General features: G+C 32.7%; 1 protein-coding gene and 1 long non-coding RNA gene across 2 annotated transcripts; one reads left to right on the top strand and one right to left on the bottom strand.

Annotated features, from left to right (window-relative positions):
* The first annotated feature begins 6,252 nt into the window (after positions 1-6,252).
* Positions 6,253-7,545, top strand: LOC149903319 (uncharacterized). The gene has a single exon (XM_090108911.1). It carries the CDS (start codon positions 6,253-6,255, stop codon positions 7,543-7,545), a length of 1,293 nt encoding a protein of 430 aa, XP_089965037.1.
* Positions 7,546-24,776: 17,231 nt separating this feature from the next.
* LOC149903318 (uncharacterized) lies at positions 24,777-26,254 on the bottom strand. Its single transcript, XR_016457410.1, has 3 exons — positions 26,018-26,254; positions 25,695-25,868; positions 24,777-25,363 (listed from the first exon to the last, which is right to left on the bottom strand). It is a non-coding gene; the product is annotated as an uncharacterized LOC149903318 (long non-coding RNA).
* Positions 26,255-26,888: the final 634 nt, after the last annotated feature.

Raw genomic sequence — 26,888 nt, 5'->3', positions numbered from 1 at the left:
GTGAAACTGTTCGAACGGTTCCGAACACTGCTTTATACCTACTCGGCAGCCGACCGTCACGCGACATGCGCTACACAGACCAAAAAGTTTGAGACGATGTAATAAAAGTTTCACTTTAAAAAGGGTAACGCCCGTGTACGTAATTTGTACTGTGTTACCAGATAATGCCTGGTGGTCAAGAAAAATCGGGTGACGCCCGTGTGTATTTTATAATGTTATACCAGATGATGCCTGGTGGTACAAAAACAAAAATCGGGTGACGCCCGTGTGTATTTTGTAATGTTATACCAGATGATGATGATGCCTGGTAGTGCAAAAACAAAAATCGGGTGACGCCCGTGTGTACTTTGTAATTTTATACCAAATGATGCCTGGTAATCGTAATATAATTACAATACAGGTGATGCCTGTAGTGATGTGATACGGGTGATGCTCGTATAAAATGTTTATATTTTGGGTGATGCCCATATTGCGAATTCATGCACTTAAATACGCGATCTTAAAAAAAAGTGATAGTTCGTCACCATTTCACAGTGAAGTATTGTTCGTAAGATAGATTGTATCTTCGAAATTACTTACGGTTAGTATTGATATCCAAATAAAAAATGGAATAATACAATTTTTAAGAGCATACAGTAAATACTAAAATATTTACAGTAGATTTTATTATTCTTATCTAAAAGTGACTTAATATTTTCATAATTTCATAGCAGATTTTGTTAAACAACGAAAGAATAATCATAATGATAACAATACCTAAAATATCTGCGATAGGTATTGCACATTTAACCGACAACTATAAAGTTAGACAGGTTAAGTGATAATATAATAATGATAAACAGGGTAAGGTAATAAAACAATGAATATTCGAAAACAAAAATAAATGGAATGAGAGACATACAGAGTAGTCTCAATATTCATTATTTCAAACTACCCACCTGGCAGACGTTGTAATGCTCTTTCGCCTTTTATCGGTTCGTTAAACGAATTGGAACATGAATATTATCCGAATTGGTCGAGCCGATACGCTGCGTGCCGAGGTTTGAGTTTTACACTTAGCAACATATTTGGCTATTCATTTTTATTGTATATACTATGTGGCGTTGTAGGTGAGATGGAAACAAAAAAATAATAATAAGAACTAGATACTCACCATACAGTCGGCAATTAATTTAGTTATTTAATAAAATAAAATACAAATATCAGTAACAATAAGGGTCATGGTGTGCCTAGGTCCAAACCCTCCGGTAGGGCTCTTACTGATATAGGTGGACGTAAGATGGAGTGCGCGTCTCGTTGCGAAGGCTAGGCGGTAGGGTGTCTTTAGGGTTGGTCGCTGAATTCCTTCAACAGGAATTAAGGAGCCGAAGCAAGCAAGACGTAGAAGGATTTCCTCAGCGGCAATCGTAGCAATGTCGTAGTACTACTGAAGATGGGTCTTAAGCGGTATGTAGCAGCGTATGAGGTTTCTTATCGGAACGTGGCAAGGACGCGACAATTCCCTGCGCGGGAACGTTGCGGGTATGTAGAAGCTTTCTAAACGGAACGTAGCAGTAGCATAACACCACTCTCTCAGCGGAAATGTAGCACCCCGGTTTGGGGTTAGGTATAACACACTGTTAATCATTACATGTTGGAACGTTGAAAACGACTTTTACGTAATTTATACAATAATATACCGTGAAAGACAAAAGTTGGACAATAGACAGTTGGCATAAAATATGAATCGTTAATTGTTAATAACTAGCAAACCTGGCGAAGTCCGTTTCGCACCAGAGACACCTTTTCCTTGTTATAAACCTCACGGAGCCCGAGACCTTTCCAACGAGTGCAAAGCCGTAGAAATCGGTTCGTGCGTTCTGGAGTTGTAGCGTCAGGAAGGAAAACCCGACTTATTTTTATATAGTAGATTACTTTGATAGATAGTGTATAGTGACAAACAACCTGTCAAATATACACTTAAAATTTTTAGATAGATAAGAAAGGTCAATTTCAAGACGAACATTTAATGAAAAATAAAAAATGGATCATAACCACACCATACCGCAAATATTGGTATATGCAAGGTATATGTAAGAACCATGGTAAAATCATACACCATGTGCATCTAGTTATTACTATATTAATAACGACTGTTTTTAATTAAAAAACACCAATTTTATAATAGACGAGAAAATCAGCAACACAAACATCAACGGCAAAGATTTCTTGTCAAAGCAAAAAAAAAAAATGTATTATCGCGAAAAGGTCACCATTCGTGCCTTAGTCAGAATATAAATTCCAAGTATTAACCTCTACAATATTGAGGTGGTATAGTGGTATTGATTTCGAAATGCAAAATTGAATATTGTAAATTCAAGTTAATTACTTAATTTATGCAAATACTTATATAGTTATAGGAAAACAAAGTTTTTATTGATTGTTACAGTTAAATTTGTATTACTGATTGTTACAGTTAACATTGTACAGTTAAAAAAAATATGTATCCAACTACTTATTTTCAGACCATTAATATGTGATTAATGTCTAGCCATTATTATTGTCATTAAGTTATATTCTTTTTCTTTTTCAAGTGGCTATTAAGTTGTCAGTAATACAAATACAAATGTTATCATAAGTAACAAATAAAAAAAAGTCATCAACAAAATGATACATTTTGATTCGTTTTAGGTTCGTTACATTAATTGAATTTTAAATACCTATGTGTTATTAATGTAATAATCATACAATGAACAACACCGCGTGTGTGTTGAGGTTACAATAAGAAGTATAAAAAAAAAGTAATACATTATTAATCACGCTTTACTAAATATTCATTATTGTATTGTCAATAAATTGTTGTAATATTGTCACTGAAGTTAAATCTGTACGGTTTGGGTAGGTCATAAGCGAATCGAAAAGAATCGGTTGCATACAGTCATACGAACATACAGGTGAAGCTAAAAGCGGTTCAATAGAAGTCAATGGCACAGTATAGTATGATATTGTACTGTTGCAGAGCAAGCTCCACTAAGACTATAATTCTGTCAGAGTGGTTTATACCCAAAAGTTGGTATTTAAATAATTGATAATTATGAACCTTAACGTTGTAATACTATGTATCTGTATGAATTAAATATATTTAATGCGCTATAAAAAAGGCTGCCACTTTCTAGCCTCTAAACTATCACCCAAAAATATATCATAAATCGCTTTATTGCGATATGAAAGAGAGACGGACAAACGAATAAATAAACAAATCTTCCTTGTGCCTAAGGATCATATGATAAGTTGATGTTGCTTAAATAAGAATAAATAATGAACCAATTAATGTTTGGTTACAATTTTGCCATATAATATATATTATATTATTTAGGGTACAGATATATACATATTATATTACATTCCGATTTTATTAGGTATATTGAATTAAAATCGGAACATATATTGTTTTAGTAACGAAGTACACATATACAGAATATAGATATTAAATAATAACCGAGCATTTAAGTATGTACCCAGTCTATAGGCATTTCACTTGGTAATAATTCGGTTTGCAGCTATCGTTTATTAATAATTTTAATATGTGGGAAAACAGTGGTTACTTAGATGGTGCAGATGCCGGTGCAGGTAAAGTGAATTAAATTATGCGTCAGAAGAAGCAGCATTCACCTCTTCTAAATGACCTGGAGTGCAGGTCATGATAAATAGTGAGTGAAACATATCAACAAGGTAGTGCAATAGTCATGTAAGGAAAAAAATAAAACAGGTTAAGTACAGTACAGGTACAGAACAGGTACAGTACAGGTACCGTACAGGTACAGTTAGTCAAAAGTATAGTTAAGTTACAGAAGGAACATTAAGTTACTGAAAACGATTTCGTCCCATTGGTTAATAAATAAATAATGACTTAATAAACTTAAATATAAGTATACAACTTATTCATGATAGATTGTCGTATACTTAAATAAATTGTCATTATTGTTATTATAAATATTAATTACCTATGTAAGATGTTACATTTCTATGATTTTGAAGGAGCGACTATATGCCTATATATTCTTGCCGGCTCTTCTCTGTTGAGGCGGCTTTCCGAACCAGTGGTAAATTCATATTTTGTCCTTATACTGACGAAACGTTTTAAACGTTTCTGGACGAGGTATGGTTGATGAATGAAGGTTTGAGTTTGAAAAAATTATTAATTAATATCGATTTGAATACATATATTGTAAAAATTATTATAATTTTGAATATACATATACTTAATGGAAAAAAAAAATGAAAAGGAGAGATGTTGCATATAGATAGAATTATATTACTAGGCCAGGTGACACATTCTACTCTATCGCTGGTATGGAGCGGACGTGTCCCTGAGCTGTGTTTACTAACTGATACCTATGATATTATATAAGAAAGCTAGATACGTTACCCGCTCTCTATTTTGGCAAGAAAAAACTCAGCCAAGTGCCCGAGTTTCACTTAGTCACGCACCATTCAGCGTCGTGGCTGGACGTTCTTTTTATATTTTAATCGGCAGTTGTTATTACGAAGTACAGGAGTGAGACATGTATTATGTCTCGTGCGTGAGAGTGAAAGAGAGAACAACTGTATTGGTGATAATGCGTTAGTAAGTAGGTATGTATTAATTACGCTGTTTTTTTAGTGCAATGATGTTGGCGTATGCCGCGTCTACTAGTATAATAGGTCATTGACTGATACTGGTGCTTAGGTATAGACTAGAATAGAAGCATACATATAACATACCCGAATAGAACATAATATTTTATTTAATAAAATTAATTGAAAAAATTAAAAATTTCTAAAATAAAGGAGGGATGTAGTGTATGTGAGTGAAAGAGAGGGAAGTATTATGTCATCTCTTGCGCACGTGCAACGGTGACACCGCTCACACAGCTCAGTTGGCTGCAGGCGGTCGGAGTGAGAGGTCGTGTGCGTCTAAGAGCCGATAATAGGGAAGGACATACACTACAAGAGGTATTTATACTTTTCTTGATAGTTAAAAATTCGTTATAAAGAGGTTGTTCGCAAAAAATGTTCGTAATGTAAAGGGATATTTTGTATTGAATCTTATGGACAATTCAAGGGGATTACGAAAAATTTGTTAAATCGAGGAAATCGTTATATTGAGGTACGTTATATTAAGGTTGCACTGTATTTATAAAAGAAATAAAACAAATATAACACTAAATAAATTACCTGCGTAAAGATATGTCCATATAATATATATAATAGATACAGTATTAAATATATATTCACAATCAAATAAGAATATGTTACGTAACAATAGTATAATATTCATACATATAATATAAATAATTTATATTAAGTACAGCGAGAGAAATGATAATTACGCACCAATGCTTTAAAACTTGATAAGGACTGTGCATTAGTTAGTTAGTTACGAATAATATTCTTGATGTTGATATATTTATGATCACCGATTTTTGTCAGGAGTTGCCTTTGTAGTATTCGTACATAATGGTACAAAACGATAACTTTTAGGTTCGCCATTTTTAATATAAATTTAAATAATATAATTAACAATTAATATAATTAATATGTAATTTAATAATGACAACAAAATTAAATAGATCAAAACACTGTATTTATTACGCTTTTATTAGCTTCACCTGTATGTTTGTATGTAACCGACTCCTTTCGAAGTTTCGACTCGATTTTGACCCACTTAAAACCGACGGATTTTGTTCAAATTTTGAACACTTATCAAGGTCCGATGACAATACAATAATATCATAAATTTATCCTGATAAGGATCGCCAGGATCAGCTTAAAACATATGTTTGTATGTAACCAATTCTCCTTTCGATTCGATTTAGACCCACTATAAACCGACGGATTTAATTTAAATTTTGTATACTTATAAAAACCCGGTAACAATACAATAATTTCATGAATTTATCTTTTTATCCTGTCTAGTTTTTCAAACTATATTTAATTTTCTATCAACTGCAATGAGTGAAAACTAACATTATGACGTCACACGCGCTCGGGTGACGCTTCGGGAGTTGTCGGCGTGTCTTCGGTACTGGATTCAAAGACTAATTTTTATTTTGAAATAACTTTTGAATTATTGCAAAAAAAATAAAAATAAAAACAGTTTTGTTATAAAACTAATATATAATCTTTCCATTTATCGCAAAAAAAAATTTAATTCAAATACTCAATTCAAATGAAGTGGAAGAGGCTAGTTCACGGCCAAATAAAAGAGCTCGGGAAGTTGATGAAGAGGAGATGTGGGTTACAGTAGGTAGAAATGGAAAGAGGTTAGCCCAAAAAGTTGATCTGTACATAAATAGTACCGAAAAGCTGCCTAAGCAGTTTTCATTTGCTAAATTGCTAGAAGAGAACAATATCAGTAGTGTGAGCCGCATTAAGTATATTAACCCTTATAAAATATTTATTCAGTTTGAAAAGTCTGAAAGTGCGGAAGAACTAATCAATTGTAAGTCTCTGCAGGAGCTTGGCTGGAGGTTTCAAAAGCCGCTCGAGGTTGTAGTATCTTATGGTGTAATTAAGAATGTTGAAGCCGATTTGAGCGAGAAGGATATATTAGACGTTATCTCGAGCAGCAGTGATATTATTTCAGTCAAACGATTAAAACGAAGAAATAATACTGGTAGTGGATGGGAAGAGAGTGAATCAGTCCGCTTGGGATTTAAGGGTTCATCATTACCAGCATATGTATACATCTATGGGATGAAAATAAATGTGGATCCATACGTATTTCCAGTTACTCAATGTTCTAAGTGCTGGAGATTTGGGCATGTTCTACGTGCCTGTCCAAATAAGAAAATAGTGTGTCCCAAGTGCGGTAAGAACCATGGGAACTGTGAAACTACTGCATTTAGGTGTGTCAACTGTACGAGGAACCATATATCTATGGACAGATCGTGCGGGGTGTTCTTGAAGGAGAAACGACTGAGGGCTATAATGGCCGAGTTCAACTGTTCTTACAGAAAGGCGTTGCAAGTATATGTTCCTCCTGAACCTGCTCCACTAAATGATGAACAATTGATGCCCCCAATATCGGCATTACCCAATCAGATAGCTGCGTCCATATCTGAGGCCACACAATCTCAGGATACTAACTCAACTACTTACGCAAGCGTGGCACGCACTCCCAAACGATCCAGTGTCAATCAACATCAACGAAACGTACCTCAACCCGTGGAACAGACTCGTAAAAAAGAGAAGAGTAAGAGAAAGAAACTAAGCCAGGATGAAGTATTTAATTGGGATGTGTCTTCAGACTCAGAAGCAATAAATAATGATGAAGACGGTGAATCGGAAAACGAAGAGCAATCCAGAAAGGAAAAAAAAGAGAGAAGAGAGAGAATCAGATCTACGTTAAATTATAGACAATTACTGACAAAATTATATGCGTTAGTAACTAACTCGGAAGTAGATTTGAAAAACAAAATTATCCAAGGAGTGACAATATGTATTGAGTGGTTGACATCTGTAGTAGGACAGTATATACGTAGTTTGCCTTTTAAAAATATGTTTAGCTCATTATGGGTATAAACAAAATAAATATTATTCAATGGAATGCACAAAGTATAAGAGCTAAGCGTACAGAACTTGACCTGTTATTAAGTACGGAAAAAATTCACATAGCAGCTGTGTGTGAAACGTGGCTGAATAACGATATTATGTTTAAGATAAGTGGTATTAATATATTCCGTCATGATCGAGAAGATTCGTATGGAGGTGTAGCCATTATAACTCACAATTCTATCAGAGCCCAATTACTGCCAGTACAACTGTCTAACTCAAACATTGAAGTAGTAGCTATCAAAATTTTCAATTGTAAATATATCGAGTACATAATCTCCGTTTATTGCTCTCCGTCAATACGAACTTCTCAACATGATTGGGATGAATTGTTTTCTATTTGTAGTCAAAAAACTATTATACTGGGTGATTTTAATGGTCACCATGTAAGTTGGTCATGTAAGACAGATCCGAGGGGTAACAATATTTTTGATTCTCTGATAGAAAGTAATTTTGTGTCGCTTAATGATGGACGACCTACGCGAATAAAATATGTTAACGGAAGGTTACAGGAATCTTCACCGGATATTTCAATTGTATCGTCAGATATAATAATGCATTTAGATTGGAATGTGACGAATGAATCACTAGGTAGCGATCACTTGATAGTCAAAATTAATATTTCATACACGAATACATCACCGAGTTATATTAAAAAAAGAAATTATAAAAAAGCAGACTGGATAGAATACCGTAAATATATTGAACATAACATTTCAAATTTCCATATCATTGAAGATGAACCGCAAAAAAGTTATGACCTATTTCTTAGCATTATTGATGGAGCCGCTGATGCTCATATTCCTTTTTATAAAATTAGTCATGACCCCACAAAACGTTTTATTCCTAAGCCTTATTGGAGTCCTAATCTCTCAAAGGTAGTTGCAGAAAGACGTCTGGCTCTTACTTTATTTAGAAAAAATCCAATTCCTGCTAATTTGAATAAATTAAAGGAACGTATTAGTATTGCCCAAAGATTAATTAGACAGGCCAGAAATGAAGCATTTTCCAAGTTTTGTTCCTCACTTGACGAAACTACTTCTGTAAATGAGCTATGGCGTAAGATGAGGTGGTTGAAAGGCCATAAAATGTCCAAGTCTCATGTAGACGAAGGGTTAGCCAATGATCTTCTGCATAACTTGTCACCAGATTTTGTATGTTCAAAGAATCCAATTTTTTCCTCGAAGAATATAAAGATAGAATCATCCTTTTCACTTAATGAACTTAAAAGATGCATTAAAAATAAAGATACTGCACCCGGAGACGATCAGATATCATATTCAATGATTAAACACCTACCAGAAAATGCATTAATAATCTTACTAGAGTTATATAATTTATTTTTCACACTCAGTTTCGTTCCTTATCAATGGCGAGAAATTTATGTTATTCCCATTCCTAAAGTCGGTCGCGATCCCTCTTCAGTTTCAGCGCTAAGACCAATTTCTCTTATGTCCTGCTTTAGTAAGATTTTACATTCTATGTTGAGGAATAGGTTAGAATGGTTAGTTGAAGGTAAAAATCTATTTCATGAGGAGACAACGGGCTTTCGAAAAACTAAATCTTGTCTTGACAATCTCACTAATCTAGTGAGTAGAATTCAGCTAGGATTTTCCAAAAATTTACTAACAGGTGGATGCTTTATTGACATTGAAAATGCTTATAACAACGTTGACATTAAAGCACTTCTTTTAATTTTGGATCAGCTCGGTGCTGGCTCTAAACTTTGTAAATATTTATGGACTTTTTTGAAGGAGAGAAATATTAATATAAAGATCGGCAATACTACATTATCCCGAAGTACAGGACGAGGTTTGGCTCAGGGAGACCCATTGTCCCCTCTATTATTTAATATTGCAACTCTCCAGGTTAGCAAACAGATTTCTAATGTTATGATTTCTCAGTATGCTGATGACTATGTTTTGTATATTTCGGGAAAAAATGTTGAGTATGTATCTAGGGAATTGCAAATAGCTTTAAACAAAATAAACAATATACTTGGTGAGTTAGGTTTAGATATTTCTCCAACTAAAACCAAGCTTTGTATTTTCAAAAGAGGTGTCAATAGACAACAAATGTCTCTTAATATAAATAATACTACAATCGAAGTAGTTAATGCTGTTAAATACTTGGGAATGTGGTTAGATCAGTCTTTAAAGTGGAATATACATATTCAAAACTTGGTCTATAAAATATCTAGATACTTAAATATTATCAAAATTCTGGCTGGGGCATCATGGGGTGTTCATCCCAGACAGCTTAGAAGATTGTACATTGCTATAATAAGGAGTAGACTAGACTATGGATGTTTTTTATATGATAATAGCTACCAGAAGTATACAAGTAAATTAGATAAAATACAAAATCAAGCAATGAGGGTAATAGGTGGTTTTATAAGAACTACTCCAATACATGCCATGGAGAGTGAACTTAGCCTCTCTCCATTGCATGTACGGAGGGCGTATTTAGGTGGTAAATTTTTACTAAAAGCCAAAGCTCGATCAAATAATGTAACTATTCATATATTAGAAGAATTATATACACTAAAAGATAACAATTATTGGCGTAATAAAAAGAAGCCATTACTTGTGATTCTGTATGAAAAATTATCTAACATTAATATTTATAATACTCGGCAATTGGAGATGTTTTCAATGGATACCTGGGTCACTAATATCAATTTAGATAATATAGTTTATGTTAGTATTCCTAGTATAATTAGTCCCAAACGAAATTATAGCTCATTAGATTTAAACTTAGCATGTATGGATTTAATTAATAAGCAATATTTTAATTATTATAAAATATTCACTGACGGCTCCAAGGATGGGGAGGAGGTCGGCTCTGCATTCTACGACATCCAATGCGATATAAATTTAAAACTAAAAATTAATAACAATTACTGTTGTATAATGGAAGCAGAACTAATATCAATTTGTGAGGCTCTGTCCTACGCAACTTCGTTAGTCCAAAATAATATTGTGATATTTAGTGACTCCAAAAGCGCGTTGCAGCATTTAATCCGCTGTACTTCGGGCCTACCAGGTACCCCTATAGCTTACACGATTTTAAGTCATATTTTAAATTTAACTGATAATTCCAAAACAATTAAACTACAGTGGATTCCATCACATTGTGGACTGGAACATAACGAGCGAGTAGATATGTTGGCTAAACAGGCTATTTCAGATGGAGTGGACTATAATATGTTACCTTATTACTCGAATTGCATTTGTTTAATTAAAAACTACTGCTATAACCTATGGAAGGAATATTTTGATGCGCGTTCAAAAGAAAAAGGCATATGGTATAAAACCGTCCAGCCACAGCCGCTGAGGATTCCATGGTTTGAGCATCACAGCTTTTGTAGAAAGGACATAGTTTTGATTATGAGGCTGCGTACCGGGCATATCCCATCAAACAAGTTTGCGTTTCTGATGAAAAAGGTTTTGTCACCGAATTGTGAACAATGCGGTGTTCCTGAGGACATAACGCATGTATTGATGGAATGTTCCCGTAATGCAGCCTACCGATTATCGAATTGTAGCGACATATTGAATACGTTTGCTGACGTCAATATTATTTTGTCTAACCCCCATTCGGAAGAAATAAAACGTATTATCAGACTATATAATATAGGTTCCGCCTTGGATCAGTCTCATTAAATTATTTGTAGCTAGATATATAATTAGATATTAAATTACTGAATTTATGTACCTGTGTACGTATGTGTATGTGTGTACCTGAGCGACATATTCATTTTGTGATTAAGCTCATTAAATAAAGATTTGAAAAAAAAAAAAAAACAAGGTGTGAACTTTTGTTATTCTGGGATGTAACATTGGACACTTTTTGTCCCTGAATTCAGTAGATATGGTTTCCTCAGCAGAGTGTATCTATAAAAGGTTAAGTGTAGGTGTTTTTCTAGTGAATGTACCTACCTTCCTACTTACTTTAAGATGAGCTGTACGTCAAGGGAGCCTCTTGAAGGATTTCAATAAGAAATAGGATTAAAACGATCGATTTTGAATTATAGATTTGTTTGTCACTTTGATTGCAAATTTTCATTAAAACCTAAAGAAAATAGTGCGATAGAAACGATAATTGTAAATTAATTAAGTAAGTTAATAGATACCTACCTATTAAACCTTTATTATAATTATATTATAACCACAAAATTTTACTTGATTTCAATATTAAAAAACTTAATGTCAACTTATACTTAGAATTAAAACTGCATACTTTTAACGAAAAGAAAAGAAATACAAAATTGTAATCATGCCGTAGAGGAACAATGATTCCATTCTAAAAGATGGCGAGAGAACGCAAGCAGCATGCCCAATTAGCGTAAACCTGTTCTTAACATTGTTCTCAAATTGACTCAGGTAAAGGAATAGGTCACCTTAGAATTCGAAACCATTTCATAATGTTACACCGAAGGTCAATTGGACTGTACCTAATAACGTTATTGGACCACCCAAAAAAGTATCGTGCATCGTAATTGTTTTAGATAGGTATAATCTGGCAGACTTTGAAAATTAATGAAGCTCATTGGAGGATATTTTTCAAGAATGACCAGCTATTTTACGTATAGTGATATAATTTCCAATAACTTTAAATCTTTCACTTTACTTAGTGGTAATCTTACCCAGAATTCTATCTTAATAAAAATCGAGAAGAAGTTTAGAAGCAATGGTTTGTAGTTGGACTCAAAATATGGCTAGGTATACCTACAAGAAAATGAAAACTTTTTGTTCAGTAATATTATTTTCTCTATATACTTAGCATATAAAATTCTCCTCATCACAATGTTAGTTACCACGCTCCTCCGAAGTCCAACACGGCAACTCCTCATGAAATTTTGTGTGCATATATCGGCACATCTGCATCCAGCATCGGGTACATATCGGGTACGTCTGAGAATCTAGCATATGATAAAAGTAAGACAAAACACCATTCGCCATGATAGCTAGTGATTTATAATTTATAATATACTTATATTATAAAAATGCATAAAAATTAAATTTTTAGTTTCACACTACAACATCTGCCATCCAGCTGGTATGGATGTAGGTGTGTTTATATTATCCGCATGTAAACCTCTATTGTTCATGTACTGTTAAAGTTTGAGGTTTTATCAAGGCCATGATACCTATAAGTTCACGATCATTGCTTCCTATATTGCAAATGTTTGGCTCCCGACCATTCGATTTGGCGTCTAGCCAATATAAGTTCACCCAAGAACTACTACTATGTATAATTTGCATGCTATTAATAAAACGTCATATACTCGCATCCATTTGTTACACTCAGTTACACTATTAAAATACGAAGTACGTACTAACGTTAAGTTGATTCTAGATAATACATGATAATACTTAAAAATATAGAGATCTACAGTAAATTTATAGTGTACGTTACGTACCTACTGGTACCTACGGTACGCGAAATTACGTATATTTAGAAAATCTTCAAGCAGAAATGCGAACGATCGTGGCTTCCACAACAACTATAAAATATGAAGATTTTATTCAAAAATTTTTAAGAATATAAAGAGCCTATGGATCGGAATGCCAACCATATCCTACATCCTACTAATATTATAAATGCGAAAGTTTGTGTGGATGGATGGATGTCTCTCACGCAAATACTACTGAACCAATTACAATGAAATTTGGTATGTAGATAGCTGAAGATCCAGAATGAGATATAGGCTTTTTATCTCGGAAATCCCATAGGAACGGGAACTATACGGGTATCGGGCGGAAATCTAATCTAATCAAATTCAATGTAACTCTACCTACTTAATGGTCTTCAAATTTTGTTTTCTAAGTACCTATTTGCTGTGATTTTTCAGTACATAATTGATGACAAATACATGCATATTTTTATCATAACTATTGTGATTTAGGTTACATAGGTAGTGTTAAATATATGTATAATAATACTAAGTATGTTACATAGTATGTATAAATTAATATTATATAGCTAACTGCTAAGTGCTTTTACATTTTAACTGGTGTTATGAACCTACTAATGTGCTAATGCGCATTAGACGTTTTGTTTTGTTTTCTTCTTATAGTATTATGAATTAAGAGCCTACCTAGCTGTTATAATCGATGTTCTTTTATAAGTATAAATACTAATAATTAATGTATTCTAGGAAATTTTCTTCTCATAAATATGCAATTCCCCTCATCCGAAATTCCCCCAATGCACTATATGTACCTATTAAATTCAGAGGGACGACATAAGATTATACCTATTGTGAAAGGTTAAGTATCAACTTCAATAATGATTCGGAAGTCTATAACATACCGACTGCAATAATTAAAAGAGCAAGTCACGTATCATATCATTATTTATAAATATATATTTTTTGTGTCGTAAAAAAAAAGTTGGCTCAGTTTATGTATCTTTAAATAGATAGGGCGGTATCAATAACAACATTATAATATGAATGTCATCAAATACGATTAAATTGTTAATAGAGATTACAGGAACTGACTTATGTTATTGATCGAGGTAATATTCCGTACAAGTATAACCGGTGCGCATGCATGGCGGACAAAGATGGCGGCCGGTTGTGGCGCTCGATGCGATAGATGCATAATCAGGGTTGCCAGACTAAAATATACTCCTGAAATTTACCAAAAAAAAAAAAAAAAATGGTACGGAATATAATAAGTCCTAATCTTGACTTAAAAATGATAAAGTTACCTAACTAGTTAGTCAAGGAGAGAATGAATGATAGGTACTTATATCATGCAAGTCACATGTTTTATTTCAAGTGACAATATTATTTAGCTTCTCATAATGAATGTGCTTCAAGTTTCAACATCTACAATGACATAATATTCGTATAACGATAAAACGCTAAAGAAATCTACCCGTACCCAAACATGAAAGATTTACCATAACTTTGGAGGTACCGTTCAGGATGGCATCCCAATGCATTAGAGGGGGACGGGGTGCGCAGAGACGGCCCATTAAATGACACCAAGGCCGTGGCAGAGGTCGACGACCGCACAATGTCACCTCTACATTGCAGCGACAACTGTTCCGCGCCCCGCCCACTTACCTCTCCCCCGCGCACACCTGCTTATCTTTCTGTTCCGTAAACTATCTAGACATTAAAGTTATAAGCTGCATTTTGTTTATGTAGCATGCAATACAACATAATGATAATAAAATCTTAGCGAAGCAAAGTTCATTTCAAATATCTTCTAATTAGGTATAGTAATTACTAATTAGGTATATTATATTATCAAAGGATTTTTTTCCAATAGGAACTCATGATTTTTAATAAAAGCGAACCAAAATGATTAATTATTTGTTTTTTTCTGAGGTTTTAGTCGAAATTACAAAATGTGAAGAGAGCTCTGATAAAATCCTAAGGATCCTACCTACCTATTATACTTAGATCAGACTGAAATTAGATATCAGTGTCATTGAATTTTTTAAATACATATTTTTAATTTAAAATAATATATGAGTTGTCGTATAGGAGCTACCAACGTTGACAAGTGAGAATTTTAGTATAGTTGGTTCTTTGATATACTGTTCCTCTTGCTATTTCGGTTAGAGTCCGGGCTGTCTGGCTGGTCGCAGTGGTTGCGTTTATTAGTGCGCATCGTATCTGCACACGATAATTTCCTTAATTTTAAGTCATTTTTTAACGCGTAATTTTTAATCTTTTGCCTTTAGATAGATCCATCAATCATAATTTTTTTATTGCAAGACGTTTTTTTCGTTGTTAAATAGGTGCCAGACGCAATTTTTAATTTCGTTTTTATAAAAAATTCAAATTATTTTAGAATGTCTGTAAATTTCATATTATGTTCTTCAAACATAATATAATCTAAAATTAATTAGCCAGACGCTAATTCGATTGTTAAGTATTAAAAAATGAGTATAAATAAAAAAAAGTAATGAAGCATGCAGCTCATCAGCTAGTGTATTTTAATTATGCGACAGGAAATAATTGCAAGAATACAATATTATTTACACTTCACTATCACTACATAGTATAAAACAAAGTCGCTTTCCCTGTCCCTACTCCCTATGTCCCTATGTCCCTATGTCCCTTTGTACGCTTAAATCTTTGAAACTACGCAACGGATTTTGATGCGGTTTTTTTTAATAGATAGGGTGATTCAAGAGGAAGGTTTATATGTATAATAAGATCCATTAAGTAGTAGAGAAGTACTGTTATTTTTGAGGTTTCTAATGTGATGTCGTAAAAAATTACATTTATTCCGCTTACATTGCAAACGCAGGCTGAACCCTACGAGTTTTATCAAAATAATGTACTAAGTATTATACACATTGAAAAGGTCTACAGAAAAGTCCGCGATGGTATATGTCTATCTCTTATGGATAACCCACAATAACTTTTTTTTGTCATTTACTTTTTACGACAAATAATGGCTAATTTTCGAAGCGATTTTAACCAATACAGCATTAATCCTTAACCAATTAAATACCATGGATACATTGTTCATTTAATATAGATCTATATGGCCCTTTACACCGTATGATTTAAGTGAATATTTTCGAAGATATTACAGATTTAAAAATTGCGGGACGTAGCGTTTGCGGCCGCCCGGCTATGTATTTTATACCGGTGCGATGCCGGAGCGGGCCGCTCACAGACATAGATAGACTACGCAAGTACCGCGATCTGTATGAAAACCAAGCGTGTCATATTTTTTGTACTGACCTTGACGCGTTATGACGTCACGAGCGCTTTTTAGTGATGGTAATTTCATTTTACGCTAAATCGATTAGGACGCCACTCGCGCGGCGATTCTAGTATCGTCCTATCCCATCGAAGTAAATCGAAAGAAATCAGATCAAACTAGATCTATGTCTAAGAGGTAATTAAATAAATGAATCGTAATCGATTACTAAATCGATTCAAGACAGAAAAATGATAATTACCATAGACAGAGGAATGATAAAATAAATTTATAAACCTTTTAATATTCTAACAAGTAAACTAATGTGTTTTAGCTTTTTCTTACATATGCCCATTGAGTTACCGTGTACTACGTACAAGAGAGGCCATCGAAAGAAAGTCACTGTCAATCAACTGTCAATCAATCAATCTTTATGTCCCGTTGCATCAATCCATTTTTCTTTTATGTTCGGGTTACTTGGAAAACTGAAAAAACAAACATAGTCTAAGCAATAAGGAGTTTTGACAAAAAAAATCTATGCCTTTTTTTCTGAAAAATTGCTCCTTCAAATTATCATTTTTCTGTTCGATTATAAAATCGATTAGAATCGAGAACTGTTGCATCAAATGAACATCACTAACCACAAAATTGGACAGAAAAATGAGAACAGAAAAATGAGAAGACGCTATTCATTGCTTGTTATCATACGACTCGATCTTTACCGTGCCAAGTAAAAGCCGCAATGTATTCCGAATCATTTCGTATGATTTGGTATCCGTGTTTGTCACGATCGTTTTCCACAGATATTCTTTATTTGATTTTAAAATAAATAGTGCATATTCTGATTAGAAAATTACTTACCGGTGGAAGGAAACATCTCTGCTAACTCGGCCACTCACAGCTGTGGAGTTTCTACAGTTTATAACGGCGTAATTCGGCATTTTACTTTATTCAGCTTCACGTCTTTCCTTGGCGAACTGCAAGCGCGGACTGAGTGTAGGCCAGCGTCAAGTAAGTTTCATAATCTTAGTTTGGACACGGGAAGTACATACACTCGCTTAGTCTATCTTGATACATGTCTGTGGGGCCGCTATATTTTTATACGGTCTATACAACGTTCATAATTTTTCTGTAGTGTATTTAGTATCAGCATTGCATCCGTGCGAAGCCGGGGCGGGTCGCTAGTGTTCTTATAAATTAAAAAGTTAAAATGAAAAAAAAAAAACATAAAAGTGAAAAATAAATTAAAGTTACCATACATTAAAAATAATGGAATAAAAACTATATCAATGAAGGTTAAACAATTACATTGTTAAATTTAAAAAGCTATCTTCATAATCATCATCATCATCATCTTCCCTCTCACTGTCAGAATTATTTATGTTATCGTCTAAGCCGTCTAAGGAATTGTTATTGTTTTCCAATATTCCTTTATCTGTAACAAAAAAAATAATAATTCATTTATTCAAAGTAAAAAGATTTATTCGTTATAATATAATAATTTAGTTTTTCTTGATTAATGTTCTATTCAATACTTACTTTGAATAATAACATCTACAACTGTGGAAGGTGATTGCTCTCCCTCAAACCAAACAAAATCGTATTTATCTTTGTTGATGGTCCAACCAGAAGCAACTGGAGATAAAGCTGTCGGTTGTTTTTGGTGTGCATTTCTCCATAGCTTAGTCACATAGCGAACCCTTAATAAATGTTGAAACAATTCAGCTTTACAGGGTGGTAAACTGGAAGAGTCGAAGTTTCGAAATTTTTTTGCAAAGTTTTCTTCCGATTTTTTACACTTGAAAGTACTTGAAAACAGATGAAATCGAACATCATTAATATTACAACAATTTTGGACACCGTACATTTGACAAATAAATTTCTCAAGGGTTATAAAGGTACTTTTCACTATTTCTTCATCATCGGTAATTATCTATATTTTGAAAAGCTAGTTGATATTCGTTCGATTTTTCCAATATTTTAAAAGGTCTGACTTTGCCTTTTCTAAAAAATTCTGGTGTGTAATCACACCCGGAGATCGCGTGGAAGCATGGCAAAGATTTACATAAAGATACTCCAAGTATTCGGTATATTTCATTAACGTTTATATATCGCTGATGATTTCCTACACCCATATCCATCCAGATTTTCAAAGATGATTTCAAGTGATCCATATTTCCCAGAAGTATAATCAAAATATCAGAGTCAGAACAGCGTATAACAACTTCAGCATCAAAATCAATTTGACAAATATAAAAAATAATCCTAGAATCGGCTTCTTCGTGCTCTTCGCACGACAATGATTCTTCAATAATCTTCAGTACTTTGTTATTTATTACTTTGTAAGAGTAATAGTTGAGTAATAAAAAAATTGTTTTGTATAGAAGATTGTTGATGTACCCTAATAGTTTATTTTTAACCTAAGGAATAAAATGTACCAATGGAAGGTACTTATTCCCACAACACAGGGAATCCTAGAGTAGGAACAATTCAATTTCTATGCATCTTATATTTTCGAAAAAAAAAAGTTATTGTTTATTGTTATTTAATTTTCGCGGCCGACCCTTTCTATCTGTCTTGCACTTTAAACTATCTCTCCATATACACAATCATCAAATTGTTATACTTACCTACTTTCACTACGTTTTTATTTGTACATATTTAATACTTAACAATCGAATTAGCGTCTGGCTAATTAATTTTAGATTATATTATGTTTGAAGAACATAATATGAAATTTACAGACATTCTAAAATAATTTGAATTTTTTATAAAAACGAAATTAAAAATTGCGTCTGGCACCTATTTAACAACGAAAAAAACGTCTTGCAATAAAAAAATTATGATTGATGGATCTATCTAAAGGCAAAAGTTTAAAAATTACGCGTTAAAAAATGACTTTAAATTAAGGATAATTTCCTGTGCAGATAAGATGCGCACTACTGAACGCAACCACTCCGGCCAGCCAGACTGCGCGGACTCTAACCGAAATAGCTAGAGGAACAATATATCAAAAAACCAGCTATACTAAAATGACTTCTTTTTCAACGTTAATAGCTCCCGTACCATTGGGTAAACCAATTGGTTTTAATTTTCCGGTTTAGTGTAAAAGTTATTCTCTCTTTGACAAATATTATTTGGTATTTTTATCAACGATGATAACAACGGGATAGTGTAAACAGATTTATACTTCTTGCCCCAGCTTTGCCTGTGTTGACCCGATACAAAGAAAATGTGTAGACCCATCCTTTTTAACTCGGTTGATCGCAAATATTGTATCTATAGCATCACTATCAGCTAGGTATATGCACCATGAGGTGCTGATTTAGTAAATGTACAAAATGAAGAACTGTATCGATTATAGAGATTAGAACTAAGTACACAAGTAAATTATTTAAATCAGTTCTCTGTTCAATCAAATCAACTGTTCGACGCTAATGCAGCGTACTGCGTACCTAACCATTTGTTTCATTTTTTATATTTGTTGTTTTATTTGTGTGTTTTACATTTACATTAAACGATAATAAATGGAATATTTTATTATTGATAGACTGCATTGTTCATTTTTTTCTTGATTGGCTTCTTCTCTAGAGAGATGACTTTTAGACTACCATAAAATGATCACTGCAGACATTATTCGAATGAAAGAAAAAAAAAATAACGCAAGAGTTCGATTCTCTATTAGATTCACATTAATTATAAGGGATAAAGGGAACTGGAGCTCATTTTATATTTTGATTCATCATTTTCACACACTTTTTTATTAGTAAAATATACTTACACTAGCTGTGCCCCGCGGTTTTATCTGCATTTTGCAATGGCAGGGCATAGGCATCCTATTGGTCTTGGCGTGATATGTTTCATCCATAGCTACTAAAGTCTAGATGCTCAGCCTTCAACTAAACAAACTCTTAAATTTATTACATTCAATGATATTATACATATACAATTGATTACATGTAAGTAGTTCCTTTACAATTGATTTTTTATACACTTCAAACTGAAGAAATCTTTTTAATTTATGATAAATATATTATAATAACTTTATATATTATACCAAAGGGGTCTTGCTTTAGGTAACCTGTAACTGTATTATATAAATATTAATTAATATGTGGAGGTACAATTGTTACAACAAATGTTTATTTGATAAGTAATGACTAATAGGTTGAATGTTGATAGCATAATGTTTTTATAATAGTGTTACATTGTATTATTTGTTATAGGTATTGTAATATCAGGTATTTCTAGTGAGCCTTTATAGGTATTTAGACAAATACGGACGTGTAATGATTGTTGCTCAACAGTAAAGGAAATTAATTATGCTATGCGAAGGTTAATTTTTCCAACGGGAGTTCTTACATAGTATAAACTGTGGTATAAATCCATACTAATATTATAAAAGCGAAAGTAACTCTGTCTGTCTGTCTGTTACTCAATCACGCCTAAACTACTGAACCAATTTTCATGAAATTTGGTATGGAGATATTTTGATACCCGAGAAAGGACATAGGCTACTCTTTATCCCGTGAAAATGACGCATTCCCGGAAATCCCACGGGAACGGGAACTAGGGTCATTGCGCCTGTTCGCGTCCACATGCCTATTCGCGTCCATTTTGCGGATATCTTTTAGAAAATTCACGAAAATAAGTATACTTTAAGTAAAATTGTAATAAGAAAAATTTCCGATAATACCTCAATGTATAAGAGACATGCACACATATTCAAAATATGCCTGCGCACCGCCTATCCTATTTAAAAAAAATATTTAATTTTGGCTATTAAACGAGAGAGCTGAAACGCGCGGAATTTTGTAAAAAAAATAGTGCGCAGCGTTGCGTTTGACGGTAAGTATCTTATTGTTAAATGTGAATTTTTGAATATGTAACTGTTTCTTTACTTTGCTAACAAAACATGGAATAGTATGGATTATAAATCAGCTTATTTCTTTTACAATTAATAGCTAAAATAAGGTGGACGCGAATTACTACACCGAATTTGTACAACCTCCATTTTGCGTCCACGGTGGGCGCAAACTATAGCTATAGTGCATAACAATAGAACATATTGCGTCCACATTATTTTTCATTAAGTAGCAATGAATTGTTTGTTAAAATATGTAATTTAAAATAGATTGTAAATTTTTGACTAAGAATACAAGTTGATAATTTAAATTTTCATTCAAATTAGCAAATTTTTATGCTATTTTTTTCATTTTAAAATGGGTATTCTAAGAATGAGACTAGTATCTTTGAGAATGAGAGTCAATAAGTCTGTGGTTAAGAAAATAATATAAACAAAAAAGAAATTTAATTCATTAGAAACTAAAAAATAGGGTAGGTAGGTAATCTTAATAGAACTGATTATTATTTATTTACATAACGTAACTTTTTTTGTTAATTTTTAGTTCTATTAATGATGAGAAGATAAATATAAATAAGTTTTTCCAGTTTCCTTACAGTGAATTATATTAATAATAATGTTGATTTTAGGGTTCCGAACCTCAAAAGGAAAAACCGGAATCCTTGTAGGATCACTTTGTTATCCGTCCGTCTGTATGTCCGTCTGCCGGTCTGTCTTTCTGTCAAGACCCTTTTTCTCAGTAACGCGTGGAGGTATAAAGCTGAAATTTATATTGAATACTCAAGTCTACGGTCCCTTGAAGCAGTGAAAAAATCAAACTTATAAGCCAAAGCAATCAAAAGATACAGCCGTTTATGCTGCAAATTTTCGCAAATTTCAACATTCGCAAGGGAATCAAAACCTACAGGGTACTTTACGTGAACACAGACACTTGAAGTTTGGTACGAAGCAACGTCTTATAGCACAAATAAGGGAAACATTGAAAAAATAAGCATTTACAGTTAAAACACGTGAAAAAAAACAGGTTAATACGGAGCCCTCGGTTTGCGAGTCCCACTCGCATTTGGCCGGTTTTTATTAAATAACTATATTCGTAAATAAATAATTTATTAAAATCTAATTTTTATTTGCATATAACTGATAAAATATCACCCAATACACTCTTTATTCCTTTTCTAAGCTGGTGGACGCGAACTGATCCACGGGTGGACGCAAACTGGAATTTTTGGACGCGAACTGGGTAAAACGCCTAATTCTGCTATTTGTCTAGATAAATAAAAACCACATGATATTTCCAACACAATTGAAAGTAAATCTTAAAATAGACTATGTAATGAACACGTTACATAAATTTTGCGTTGAAATTTGTTCTGGAACATTTTTATTTTCTCCTTCAAACTTTCCAACTGCACTAAGTGGACGCGAACAGGCGCAATGACCCTATGCGGGTATTTCTTTGTCAGCGCGGGCGAAGCCGCGGGCGGAAACCTAGTGTGGTATAAAGAGAACTTTCATAACCTTGGTTTATATAATGAATATAGTACCTACATCTATATGTAGGTAAGTACGATTTATAATTAAAATCTAATTAACAAATATAGATTTAACACAAATTAATATTTTTTATTACAAAATATATCTCAAAATTGATTAGTGCATCCCGTATCAGTTTTAATCTTGGATTAAAATTAAAAATAATCTATGCAACCAATATTAACTATAATTAGATTTTTTTTCACAATCGATCTTTTTATATAGGTACAACGGTTAGCTCCTGTTCTGTGCTGAATATAGACCATCTTGACCGGTTGTAGAGATTAACTTTTTCTTTTTCACCACCCACTATTTTATGTCTTAAGTTAGATATAATTTGAGAATTCTTTTCTAAGAAATACCTTCTAAAAGCACAGTTAAGTCCCTCTAAAGTTAGTTCCATGAGCTTACTTAATACCACTTAACCTACTTATATAAAACCCCTATAAAATAGATGCTTACCTGATGCTAGAATTATTACCTAGGGGCTAGGCTACCTTATACCTACTTCATCTCTGAAGGCAAAGGGCAAAGGCACAGAAAAATATTAGTATAATATTTATAATATTTATAGCTAGCGCAATAGGTAGGAAGTTACTGCTAAATAAAACTATCAAATAAATAAGGTATCTTTGATACTAATAGATCTATCTTCTTATATATAAAAATGAATCGCAAAATGTGTTGGTAAGCGCATAACTCGAGAACGGCTGAACCGATTTCGATAATTTTTTTTATTATTTATTATATTCCTTGAAGTACGAGGATGGTTTTTATGTACAGAAAACGTAAATATGTACCACGGGCGAAGCCGGGGCGGACCGCTAGTCTTATATATATAAAAATGAATCGCAAAATGTGTTGGTAAGCGCATAACTCGAGAACGGCTGAACCGATTTCGATTATTCTTTTTTTATTATATTCCTTGAAGTACGAGGATGGTTTTTATGTAGAGAAAACGTAAATATGTACCACGGGCGAAGCCGGGGCGGACCGCTAGTACTAAATAATAATAAATAACATTCATTAGAACGTATATATTCAAACATAATTTTTTATAACTTTGTCATGTTTGATGTGCAAAAGTGACATTTTTGAGTAATAATATATCAGGAAGATTTCAGGTACGTAAGTATAGGGACTATCAGAGGTTGACCAAATTATATTGAACTGGGGGGTAACCGGCATCTCTTATAGCAAGCTTATTATAACATTACCATGTCTTTTCGTACCGTGAGACCCTTAACGCAAGCTTGTTGCAGCGTTAAACTGATTTTGTTTTTCTAGCAATTTTGATGACGTCACTCGTAATAGTTCACTCAATTATTGGGACCGGTGCGAACTGCGATCTATTTGACAATTTGACAGTTATCAGAATAAATAATAATAGAACGGCTTGTTCGAAGAAAAGGCTTCAAACCTTTTGATTTAAGAAGAATCGTGTACCTAAATAGTAAACAAGTGCGTAATCATCACGAGTCCCTATGAGATATGGGGGCATCATATGAACAATTTGAAAATACAATATAACCTACAGATTTATCTGTGTAAGATAAAAGTAATGTAAGTACCATACCCAATGCAAATCTATTAAAAAATACGTCTGTATAAGTACACATTCTCCACTTGTTATTTCTCTGTATAATAAAATGCAACTCTACTTATTCCCTAAACATAAATTTTATCTAATACTTAATGTAAATCTATAAAAGATTGTTTATTATTTCTTCATAATTCAATATATTTTATCATGTTATTATTTACCTATATAGAATATAAGACTATAAAAGTAAATCTACACTCAAATGCACTACCCATATTATACTTATGTAGTCTGTTGTTAAGGATCTCATTTAATTTTGAGAAATAAAACTATTATTTATTTCCAGATTCTACAATCAATTCCGAGCACAAGGAATAAGATTACCCAGAGTAACCACATGGAAGCATTGAGAGTATTCAAGAAGCCATAGTGCCAACGCAACATGAATATATTTTTTTCAATAGGAAGCAATATCATACTTTAAATGTTTAAGTGCAATAAAAAACATTTATAAATCCAAAATCTTTATTTAGTCCTTTTTATTTATTTACTGACAAATCATTTGCTCCTTTACTTCTCTTGATATCATTTATATAAAAAAAAGTGATAAAACATGGAAGTATTCGAAATTAGATTCAATTCTATTTAGCTTAAATATTTATTAAAAACAATTAGGTAGATATATAACTCAAATCCAAATTTGTAAGTAAATACCATATTAAAAACACCCTTGATTAAAAAAATTAAGTTTTATTTATAGTATCAGCCTTTAAAACTTAAAATGCAATAAACAAAAACTTTATATTTACATCACAATGAATAATTCCTACACTACTAGATTAATGGTATTTATATTTTTATTTTAAATTTAAATCAATTATTGTATTTGCATAATAAAGAGTAGATAAATAATTTAAAAACTTGCAGTACTTATGTATACTTTTAATTTCATTTTTATTAAACTTAAAATGAAAACAATGTAGGTACTATATTAAGGTACAATTAAATTTTTACATTTTCAGATGTATGATACAAATATGAATATTTTAAGTGTAGACTGTAGACATGGTGGCGCCTCCCCCAACTTGAAGTTCTCACTACCACATGATCATCTCCCAAGCCGGTACTTCTTTGTTCAATGTTTGGGCAAGCCGGCAATCAACACAACTGTGAAAGATAAATTGGACTTATACTGATTCTTTGTTGCTTTAAAATTTAATAAGTACATTTAATATGTTTACTTTTATTATTAAAGGGCTTGTCATGGTGTATGTAAACGTCTAAAAAGAAGTTTTTTAAACAATGTCGGTATGGTTTGTTAAATACCTTATTTGTTAATAATTATTCAAGTATTTCAACGTTTTAGTTGTTTTGCAATTCTTAATATTGTATTAAAAAAAACTTAAATGTGTAGGTACAATGCCTTAGAAAACTTTAATATAAGTAGCTTCTAACCAAACATAGATAGGTTTGCTTATAAATTAATATAAATATTTACTTTTGACCAGCTGCTCTAGTTTTTGTGAACTCCCAAATTATTTGCACTTATACTTTCAGAGAATTCTATCAACTTCGTCTCAGCATAACTTTTAACTCGTTGGGAGTTATTTATGTACCTTTGTCTTTGTAACTTCAGGGTCAAGGAGCTTCGCGCACTCTGCACAATGTTCTGCTGCAAGTTAAATAAAAATTACTTCAATTAACAATAATCAAAACAGACGAAATCATGCAAAAACCAATACTTTATTCGTAAAAATATATCTGTGTTATCATAAATCGTCCAATGTTTTAGATATATTTATTACTCGTATATTATCTTACCTTGCTATTTCAATTGCTCTTTCATGCCTCTTTCATGCATTCTTTAATGCATATTACTTAACTTTCGCAATTTTTCAATTTGATTTATCCAAATTTTAGTTAATAATACGAAGACAGTGATTATGACATTTGGATTTTTGACGTTTAATTTTCAATCACCGCCATTTTTATAATAACAACCTTGTTTTGTTGAGTTCACAAAATAATCTTACTTTATTTTGGTACCGGGAGCCTTTTCAACATGATTAGGGCGTTTGTCCACTACAAGGAATTTTACGGTCCGGCATTCCGATTTTTTACGGTCCGGTATGGCACGCCATTAATCTATATACTAGCTTGTGCACTATACGTAATTTTACTGTCCGACATTTTACTTTTCCCTATTCCGGATGGTTTTTTGTGTCTACGAGTCGCTGTAGGTATAATTGTTTTCGAATGCCCACTTGCTTGGATTTTACTGTTTTTACTACATATGCCAATTAAAAGCAAGCTCTTGTTTTACTTTCTTTTAGTTGGCAATGAGATTTGAGAAGTCGGTATTGTTATTTTATATACATTGACCAAGCATTGACCTATAATTATTATCTAAGTAAGTGTTGGTAAGTTAAAGTTCAAGTGGGAATAGCTTTAGCTCCTCGTCACCGATTAAAATAAATAAGTGAAACACGCATTTTAAATCTCTTACGGAACTTTACTTTTTATTATAACGAAGTAATATAATATTTCACCTTCTATATTTTTTACTAAAATGCAAAAACAATCATTTATGATAGCATTATACCGCCAAACTTCCTTGAACTGCACCGCACTGATCCGAGTAAAGACGGACAGGTGCACAAGCAATTCATCGGTTTTTTCATGCCACACCGGA

The sequence above is a fragment of the Colias eurytheme genome, chromosome 13 (assembly GCF_061535395.1).
Source record: "Colias eurytheme isolate Ceu_HAF_F1 chromosome 13, ilColEury1 Martin Lab GWU primary, whole genome shotgun sequence".
In the NCBI taxonomy this organism is placed as follows: Eukaryota; Metazoa; Arthropoda; class Insecta; order Lepidoptera; family Pieridae; genus Colias; species Colias eurytheme.
Note: the sequence above shows the minus strand (reverse complement) of the source record. Positions and strands in the feature narration are given on the sequence as shown.